Below are 10,581 nucleotides of genomic sequence, written 5' to 3' on the forward strand. Positions count from 1 at the left end.
CTCGCTAAATGACACGTCTAAAACTGCCAACAGAAAAGATGCCCGACGCTTCCGATTTCCACGTCCAGTTGTCATCACCCGAACCAAACCCAAAAGACAAAATTATAGCCGATAATTCTTGCAATTCAGCCACTTCTACCGGAAAGACAAGCTGTCACACCCAGTTAAATTTCAGCCTAACTTCGCCATTTACCACCTTAACTCTGTCCTTGATACTGACATTTTTGAACCCTCTAACTGAAAAAGACTTAGGAACCTGCTACATAATGGGTCTTCGCACAACCATGACTCTCTCTAGAAAGCAATCTCACTATCACAGCCACGTACACAATGAAAAAAGCTAGAGAAATTGATGCCGAAAGCTTCAAGATCACTCGAGATTTTAACACTTGTTTCCAAGGTCCCGGTGCGGATAATTTGACCGGCATGAAATTCCAAATTCTTGACCATATAACTTTTCTCCAAAGGCTATTCCGGTCCACTTTAAATCGTCACCACCACTTTGCCAACATTGCGAGATTTGTTTTCCGAAGCGATCCAAACCCTAAACCCCCATACTCCTTAGGTGTCATCATACTCTTCCAAGCCACACAATTTGTTTGCCTTTCTTCGGGAGACGCCCCCATAAAAAAATCCCTCCGAAGCCTTTCCAATAGTTTAATCACTTGGCATGGGGCTTTATATAATGAAAAATAATAAGCCGGGAGGACATTTAAAACCGACTTCACCAACGTTATACGACCTCCAAAGGAAAGGGAATTTGCCTTCCAAAACGCTAACCGCTTCTTGAACATATTCACAACCGGATCCCAATTTTTTATCAAGTTCGTGTTGGCACCAACTTGGAGACCTAGGTGCTTGAACGGTAAAGTGCCGGACTTGCATCTAAGCACCGATGCCATTACATAGACTTGAGCTTGATTCACCCCCACCCCATAGATGCTACTTTTTGCCAAATTTACCCGTAACCCCGAAGATAAATAGAAACACCGACCACTCATCAATAAAAACGACATCATCAGCATATATAAAGTGGGATAGAACCGGGCCATGCGTAGGGACTTGGATGCCTTTAAACAAGCCAATAGAACACGCCTGTGGTTGCTAATAATATCTTTTAAAATTTAACAAAAACAATATTATTATGTGATTGACACGCACTCTAGGCTCTCTAGCTAATAGTATCTTTTAAAATTCAATAAAAAAACCATCTACTTTAATTATTAAGTGATTGTCTTACTCGGATTCAGCTCTCCAATATCTTTGTCTCTCTCTCTCTATATCTCTCTCTCACACACACAAAAAAAAACGTATAGGAAAATGATGAGAGAAGAGGAGAGGCACATAAAGGTACCTCTTCCAACACAAGAGGGAGAAGACAGTGGGGTGTTTAAGGAAGTAAAGAAGCAATTATGGCTGGCAGGACCTCTCATATGTGTCTCCCTTCTTCAATATTCTCTGCCACTTGTTTCAATAATGTTTGTTGGTCATCTTGGAGAGTTATCTCTCTCCGGTGCTTCCATGGCTACTTCTTTTGCTAGAGTCACCGGTTTCAGTTTACTTGTATGAACTTTATTCCTGCTAACTTCTAGTCACGGGTGTAAACAAGCCAAGCCACTCTATGAGCTAAGGTTAAACGAACTTAAACGTAAAAACAAATTTGTTTAATAAACAAGCATGAGTTTAAAGCCTTAAAGTGGCTCGTGAGCCCATTACTTATATAACTTTTATTCAATATGTTAAATTTGTTTTTTATTCAATAGTTACTATTGTTATTCTATTGTTTAATGGTAAATACATATTATGAAATATATCTACATTTTTAATTTATCAATAAATAATAAATGAGCCGTTCTCGAGCTTGAAAAACAACTCACGAACTGAGATCGAAGCCAGTCGAGCTCAAGCTCTAGTAAGTTAAACGAGCCGAGCTCGATCTCTTGAGCTCGGCTTAGGCTCAGTTACGCGCTTACACCCCTAAATAAAAACTATGAACAAGTTATTTAGATTTTATGGTATTTATTTTTTAATTATAACAGTTGGGTTTGGCAAGCGCTTTAGATACACTATGTGGGCAATCTTACGGAGCAAAACAGTACCATATGTTAGGCATATACATGCAGAGATCAATGGTTGTCCTTATGGTAGTCAGTATTCCTCTAGCAGTCATCTGGGTGAATACCGGTTCGATCCTTAAAGCAGTGGGTCAAGCCGCTGACATAGCTGAGGAGGCCGAGCTCTATGCTCGGTTCATGCTCCCTAGCCTTTTCGCATATGGACTCCTCCAATGCCTTGTTAGATTCCTCCAAACACAGAACATTGTGTTGGCAATGATGATGAGTTCCGGGATTGCCACTGTGATTCATGTACTTGTATGTTGGATTTTGGTGTTCAAACTCGAGCTCGGAAGCAAAGGGGCGGCGTTGGCCAATTCGATCTCATATTGGAATAATGTGATTTTATTGGCACTTTATGTCAAGTTTTCATCTTCTTGTGCCAAAACATGGACTGGCTTCTCTAGAGAAGCTTTTCATGATATCTTTGCTTTTATTAAGCTAGCAATACCTTCAGCTGTTATGGTATGGTAAGAAGATTTTCCTTTTTATACATTTATTTTTCAATCATGTCAGTTTGACATGGAAAATCCATACACATGAGTCATATTTTTATTCTTGTTACCTGTAACAGGTTTAACTAAAAGAGTATTTGTGTAACTCCACTAAATTTCAAAATTGATTCAAATTAAATTATGCAGTTTGGAGATGTGGTCATTTGAGATGATTGTTCTGCTTTCTGGACTTCTTCCGAATCCTAAGTTGGAGACATCAGTGCTTTCTATATGGTAAATTGACTGTATAGTCATACAAATAATTAATTTTTTTACTATCTTTTGTTATAGAGTAAATTACTTTAGTTTAAAATCAAAAGCTTTAACACCTGAGTCTCTAATTACTTATCTTATAACGTTTTGAGTCCAATTTTGTTAAAAAAAAATGGACTCAAAAGGTAAACAAATTGGACCCAAAACAACTCAAAAGGTTATAAAAAGCGTCTAGGAACTCAGGGCGTTAAACATTTTGATTTTGAACTTAAATGGTTAAAATCAATCACTAAAACACAAATTATAATAAATTATGGGTTCCGTCCTTGCTATTTAGAGGACGGTAATGTATTTAAACTAAGGGGTGGATTTATGTTAGTTTTAGATACTAATTTCTTTTGTTTTTGTTTTTCTTTTGAAAAAAATTGGTGAAAATGACAAAAAGACTGTTTCATATCCACAATATAGGTTTATATAATAGACATCCATTAATGAATGAAAAGCATGATAGTCGTCCACACAATAGGGACAAAAGGTGAAATTTTGAAAAACGATAAGATATGTTGTTTAATTTACTCTAAATTAAATGGACTATAACTTATAGTGGTTGATGATTTATATTTTTTTCACACTACATGAAGTTTATTTCAAACTAATAAGTTCTTAAAAAGGAAAGAATAGTTGGTTATAGGGCAAACATTTCCTTATTCCAAAAGATAGAGAGGTTGCTTTTGCTGAGAACTAGGCACGAAAAACGTTATTTTTACATCTTAAGTGTAGTATCCAGCCTTAAACATCAACGTAAATATATGTCTAATCCTCTACTTCCCCAGCCTTAATACTGCAGCACTTATGTGGATGATCCCATTTGGATTAAGTTGTGCTGTCAGGTATGTTGTGTATATTAATTTTTGAGATGACTGATATTCATGTTTGCAAAGAAAAATAATATATCCTTGTTAACTTTTTATTTATTATCCGTGATTTGCGTAGCACGCGGGTCTCAAACGAGTTGGGAGCTGGGCATCCACGCACAGCACGGTTATCTGTAATCATTGTGCTAGTTGTGGTCATTATTGTTGGAATTTTGGTTGGCTCTGTTTTGATATTGATTCGTAACTTCTGGGGATACGCGTATAGTAATGAGGTTGAGGTCGTGAAATATGTAGCAACCATGATGCCAATTCTTGCAGCATCAAACTTCATGGATGGTCTCCAGTGTGTTCTTTCAGGAATAGTACGAGGATGTGGTTTCCAGAAGATTGGCGCATACATTAACCTTGGGTCATACTATCTTGTTGGCATCCCTTCTGCTGTTTTACTAGCCTTTGTATTTCATGTTGGAGGGAAGGTATAATAATTATATATAAGACTATTCACATCTCATTCCTTATATCATCATCCTCATAATTTGAGGAAAAAAAATCTATAATTTTCACATAATTTAACACTTTATCCTATTCCCTAAAAATGAGGAAGAAATTTAGGGATTCATTATTCAGTCCACGTCTTTTTTCTCTGTAATTTTGTGAGTTCAAGAAAAGGAAGAAAATAAAGAAAGAATATAATAATATTATTTAATCGGATAGAATCAAAAATGTGGAAATTGATATAAAGGCTTTTTATTTTAAATAATTCTTTTATAGATAATGGTGTTTCTTCGTTAAATTATAACGATAAAAATGAGAAATCCAATGTGAATGCTTTTACATATATCTTTTATATATTTTGTATATTAAAATTTGATTTGGATTTTGAAAATCATTACCAAAGGGAGGAAGTATTGTTTTTTATAGTTAACTTGTTTTATCGATATTTAGGGTTTATGGTTTGGGATTATGGCCGCATTGATTGTCCAAGTGATCTCGTTGTTGATCGTCACTATACGTACAAACTGGGATGTTGAGGTAACACTTTCTACTAGATTGTGTTTATTTAAAAAGTGTGAAACGAAACAAGTAAAAAATGTAATGTTGTAACATGTTCAATCTGGTATGTAATGTTGATTGAACCCTTTAATTACCATTCATAAATTTCACCTCTAACTTATTCCTAATTTAGTTATCGAGTATATGTACGCGTATATTTGAGTGTTAGCTACTTCTTAAACTTATACATACATACTTACTCTTCTATTTTGGATATAGGCTAGGAAGGCTGGGGAAAGGGTATACGAGTTTGCATTACCCATAGACAATGCATCATAATGGTAAAGTATGCAAAAGTTTGGAGTTCGAGGTCCTCAAATAAAGAAGCCATTTGAAGACATGTTTACATATTAAGTATTCTAAGCTTCTATAAAATAGTCGTATTACATAATAACTTATAACCCTTCTAAGATGTGTACGTGATTACAAGTCTTTTGGGATTTTTACGGGTGTCTTGTTTCGCCTCATTAGAATGAACTGTGCAGTCATTACACTTCATTTTCTATTTAGTGCAAGTATTTTGTTTCTTTTTAACTATTACACTCAGCTTAGGTGTGTATATAAGAGGGTTGGTGAAGGCAAAGGTTTAAAATCACACGTTAGAATCCTTATGCTTGCAAATTGTTTTCTAATCAACTAACAACTAACTGATGTGTGCAATTAGAGATATATTTTTATAAATAAAATTTTGTGAGTTGATTATGTCAATTGCATTTATCAATCATGTCTATAATTATTAATGTATCGAGTCGTAGTTGATTGAATCGGATTGTATGATAAAAAGTCGAGGTTGTAATGTATGTACCCATTCGTATGAATGACACATTCGTATGAAAGGGGCATGTCTAGACCTCCAAGGCCTTCTCATACGAAGCGGTTCCAGTCGTCCCAGACAGTTCATGTGATTGGGGATGCCTATATATAGGAGATTAGGACTTGTCATTTGCAACTTTATGGAGTTGAGAGGGGAAACTCTGTCCATTTGTTTTCGTGGTTCTGTAACTTCAAATAATCAATAGAAACCAGTTTAATTAGCTTGTTCTTGTGCATGTCATCTTCATACTCGGATTCGGCACGAGATATGAAGACACATTAGCCGGCCGGAGCATTCGAAGCACCGAAACGGTCCTCACAAGTGGTATCAGAGCTTGGAGACCGGTTTCAGGGACTGAAAATACAAGATTCAAGCAAAATCGAGCTGATTTGGATTTGATTACATCATCTTTCTCATCACATCTCTTCTACTGATCTTCTTTCAACTTAAAACGCAAAATTAACGCCGAATTCATGGACAAAATTTTCTGATTTTTTGATATAACGTGTGAAATCATGTTTTAATCAATCCTTGAAAGAATCAGATCAAAATTCAAACTAATTCATTGAAAATTTGTGGAAAAACCATGAAAAACACAACTTGAGTTTGCTGTTCATACGGAAGTGCTGAAAAGTCAGTTTATTGAAAAATTTGTCACATTCGCATGAAACGGCGTTCCCATTCATACGAAAGTAAATCAAATCTTATATGTTCAGTCAGACTTGACCAGTACGACAGAGACATTCCCTCTCGCACGAAAGTGATTCCTTGTATCAAAAAGTTCGATTTGATCGTTTGTTGATTTTTGTAGGTGCTGAACATGGATTCTAAATTTTATAATGCTTTTGCAACTATGCCGGATTGGGCTCAGACTTTAAAGTCAGAAAATGAACATGGAACGCAATCTAAACCACCTAGGCTAATGAACATAGATGAATATAAAAAATGGGAAGAATGGTTTGCAAATTGGGTTCAAGCTTATCATATGGGATGTTGGTATGCAATCTTAATTGAATATAATGAACCCTTAGAGAATGATGGTCAAAAGAAATCACTAATGGCATATAATGAACAAGAAAAAGAAAAATTCAAGAGTGAAAAGAAAATGATAAGTTTTCTACAACAATCAGTGAAAGACAGTATTTTATCATTGTTACAACACAATGAGACTGCTTATTCAATATGGAATGCATTGAAACATAAATATGAAGGAAATAAGCAGGTGATGAAAAGCAATAGAGCATTAATGAATAAAGAATTTGAAAAGTTTACAAGTCTGAAAGGCGAAACAGTTAAACAACTGATGGAAGATTTTGTTACTTGATTAAAGAATTGAAACTGTTAGGAATTGAAAAGAATCGGGAAGAGTTGGTGGATAAGATCATTGATGCACTTCTAAACGAAAATGATTGGTCTACGTTTATCTTGATCATGAGAAACAATCTAGAATACGAGACCATTAGTTTTAACAGGAAAATTCAGAAATTGGAAACACACGTGTTAGAATTGAGAAAAGCAGGAAAGTTACAGAATGAACAGCAAGATGTGAGTTTGTACTACAAAAATTGGTAGTTCATCAGATAATCAGAGTCAAAAAGTACAGATAGTATACAGTGTAGAAAGTTCATCTGGATTTTCTAATTTTTCAACAAACAACAATTCAAGTGGTAGTGGATTTAGAACATTCTCGAGCAATGAATCTTATTTCTCAACACCAAATTCAAAATCAGTGCAGGGATCAAACCCATATTCAAATCAAAGAAATAATCAGTCTCATGTGCTACAATGTAATTTTTCAGTAAATCTGCAAAATGCTCAAAGTCTGAATGAATCCACAGTGAAACAACAGATGGAATTTCTGGGAGCAGTTCATGAATCATATGATAGTCTTATAGCTGGAAAAATCAGAAACTGTAATATGAGAAAAGAGGACTATGACCAGATACATCTAGAAGAAATGGAACTGATGGATATCATGTGGAACATGGCGAGTATTTTGAGACGAGCAAGAGAAACTGAGATCACAGGGAGACAGTGTTTCTTGGCATCTGATTCTAAATTAGGCTTTAACAACTCAAAAGTGACCTGTTTCAAATGCAAACGGAAAGGACATTTCAAAAGAGAATGTACAGGTAAAGAAAATCAAGATAACATCAATCCGTTCAGTGAGTATTATAAACAAGCAATATATCACAAGCCACAGATTGAAACTGGAGCGTCAAAATCGAAATACAAAGCATTAGTCGTCATACATGAAGATGAGGGTTTTAACTGGAATAACATGTTTTATAAAAAAAAACTGGAATAACATGTTTTATCAAACTAATGGATTATCAATGCTTGTTGAGATTGTTGAAGAACCTCAGGAGACGGTTGATGAAATTGAAGAAGAATGTTGTGTTGATGTAGTTTCTGAAAATTCTAATATTTCCTTAGCTGATGAAGTTTATAATCATTTTGTAGGTATGTTCAACATCACTGGAATGAACAGGGAGGAGAGAGAGAAAGAAAAGGTGATGAAAGATGATCAAGCAACGACAACTCAGATTGTTGAAGATGATGGTAAAAAGGTGAAACTGAGAGTAAGTTTGACATTATACCATGTGAAGTCTGTGCGGAAAATGAAGAATTTTTCAAACAAAAACGCACAGTTCTTGAGAAAAAAGAAGATTTTTTTAAACAAAACTTATGTTGAAGTTGCTGAAAAAGAAGAATTTCTTGCATAAAAATGCAAAGAAGCAGTTGAATTTGAAGAGTATTTAAATCAAACTTATTCAGAGTTTGAGAAAAAAGATCCGTTTCTGATACGAAAATGAAAAGAAATTCTTGAAAAAGAAAACGTTTTGAACCAAAAAGAAAATGATTCGACACACAAATGCAACGATTTTGAAAAATAAAATGAAGTGTTGAAGCAAAAGTGTTCTGAAGAATGCAATGATTGTGTTCAAAAAGACAAAAATATCCAAGAATTGCAAAGACACAATGATGTGCTGAAATTTGATTATTTCAATATGAAAGAAGCGTATGATAAGACGAAAAGTGAAATAAACACCTTGTTGATAAAAACATAAAATATGCTGAAACAACAAGATATCTTGAAGCCAATTAAAAAGATAAACAAAAGACAGTAAATTTCTATCTTGATCAAATTGCCTTATTGAAACATGAATTGGCTGAAACAGATAAGAAGAATACGAAATTATAGAGTTATCATACTTCTTCATACATTCTTGAACGTATTTTTCACATTTCAGCAGAAGAGAATTAATCTGAGAAGAAAAATATTAAAAAGGGCAAATGGTCAGAGTATCATCAGGTTCCACCTCCGATGGTGGGAAATTATTGTCATTATGATGATGAGAAGGTGGAACATGCGCTGGTAGGGCTGTAAACGAACCAAACAAACACAAACAAGACCTTGTTCGTGTTTGTTTGCTAAAAAATATATGTGTTCGCAAACTGTTCACGAACACTTATCGAACGGGATTTTATGTTTGTGTTCGTTTGTTAAGGAAATGAACTTGTCCGTGTTTGTTTGTGTTTGTTTGTTAATTTTAGGCAACGAACGTTGACGAACACAAATGAGCATAAACTAATGTTCATGACAACAAATGGAAACAAACGAATACAAACAATTGTTCATGAACAGAATATATAATACACTTACACTTATTAGATATTTAATTTGTCAGAAATTTGATATATTTAAATAAATATAAAACTTAAAAACACTAATGAACTATCGAACACAAGCAAACACGTTACCGAACGTTCACGAACATAAACAAATGAACGCGACCTGTGTTCATGTTTGTTCATTTAACTAAACAAACGAAATTTTTGTTTGTGTTCGTTTGTTTAATAAACGAACGAACACAAATGAACTTCCCGCCGAACGATTCACGAACCGTTTGCCAAATGTTTGGTTCGTTTACAGCCCTAGGCGCTGGATATCAAATTAAATTCTTTTTCAAATGATGTTGATCAGCTGCCCGATGATATAGATGTGACTTATACCAAACCTGATGTTGGTGAATCAGAGTTGGTAAAAAATGTGGTTGAAACTTTTAAAAGATGACAACGAAAATGTTTTTACCAAAACTGAAGATTCCAAATCACAAATTTAAGATGAAGAAAGTTTCCACAAGAATTATTTGAAAAATTCAAAATCTGAATAAAAAATTGATGATCCTATAATGTTGGCATATCAAATGGTTGGATCTGATAAATTATTCTTAAATATTGAATTTCCGATTCAAAATGTGATTGTGGAAAAGATCGAAAAAGTGTTCAAATTGGTGGAAATTGAGTTTTCTAAAGTTGAGAATCGTGCAGGTAAAGCAAGAAATTTGAAGGGCAAGAAATCTTTTTATAACAAACCAGAAAATTCACATTATCAAAAGAAAAATACAAGAGCTGGTTTGGGTTATAAAAAGCATAAAAATCAAAAGAAAAATTTTCAAAATCAAATTTTCAGAAAAAGATGAACTTTGTTCATGGAACAAGTTAAGAAAAAGAGAAAGAATCCAAATTTAGTCGATAGACTAATGAGGAATTCTATGCTCAGAAAAAACAACAACAACAGACTAAAGATGTGTCCAAGAAAACATGTTTTAGATACAAACAAGTTGGACACATTGGTCTCAAATGTTCACAAATGGACAAACTTAGGTGGTGAAAAGGAAAGTCACTTTTGATGGTGAGAAGAAGAAATTTGATTCGATCAAGAAGATTGAAGTCAAGAAAGAAAATATTTTTGTGAAAAATGAAAAAAGATTTTCCTATATTGAACGAATCTTACTGCGTCAAAATACCCAAGGACAAGCAGACTTGGGTGAAATTATTCAAGTCATTGAGTTGTTGCATGTGCAGGTGTTCTAAAAGTCAATTCAAGTTTCTCATGGACAACAGAGCAGCTGGCACATGAGGAGAAATCCTGTGTTTAAAAACAGGAAGTGATTGGTTTTAATTGAAAAATATTAAATTTTGAAATATAAAGAGGAATACGCCGAACCCTC

At 34.3% G+C, this 10,581-nt stretch overlaps 1 protein-coding gene across 1 annotated transcript; it reads left to right on the forward strand.

Moving 5' to 3' along the window:
- The first annotated feature begins 1,290 nt into the window (after positions 1 to 1,290).
- Positions 1,291 to 5,254, forward strand: LOC110940835 (protein DETOXIFICATION 16). Its single transcript, XM_022182410.2, has 7 exons — positions 1,291 to 1,563; positions 2,040 to 2,584; positions 2,756 to 2,842; positions 3,655 to 3,711; positions 3,815 to 4,172; positions 4,642 to 4,728; positions 4,969 to 5,254. The coding sequence occupies exons 1-7, from the start codon at positions 1,321 to 1,323 to the stop codon at positions 5,026 to 5,028; spliced, it is 1,437 nt and encodes a 478-aa protein (XP_022038102.1). The 5' UTR covers positions 1,291 to 1,320; the 3' UTR covers positions 5,029 to 5,254.
- The last annotated feature ends 5,327 nt before the right edge of the window (positions 5,255 to 10,581 follow it).

Source organism: Helianthus annuus, chromosome 5 (assembly GCF_002127325.2).
Source record: "Helianthus annuus cultivar XRQ/B chromosome 5, HanXRQr2.0-SUNRISE, whole genome shotgun sequence".
NCBI classification, from domain to species: domain Eukaryota; kingdom Viridiplantae; phylum Streptophyta; class Magnoliopsida; order Asterales; family Asteraceae; genus Helianthus; species Helianthus annuus.

Bases quoted from the DNA above. Each gene is read 5' to 3' on its own strand.
- LOC110940835 (XM_022182410.2), top strand. From the start codon at position 1,321: ATGATGAGAGAAGAGGAGAGGCACATAAAGGTACCTCTTCCAACACAA. The intron at 3,712-3,814 runs GTATGTTGTGTA...TGATTTGCGTAG, and splicing joins GGATTAAGTTGTGCTGTCAG to CACGCGGGTCTCAAACGAGT. The intron at 4,173-4,641 runs GTATAATAATTA...ATCGATATTTAG, and splicing joins TATTTCATGTTGGAGGGAAG to GGTTTATGGTTTGGGATTAT.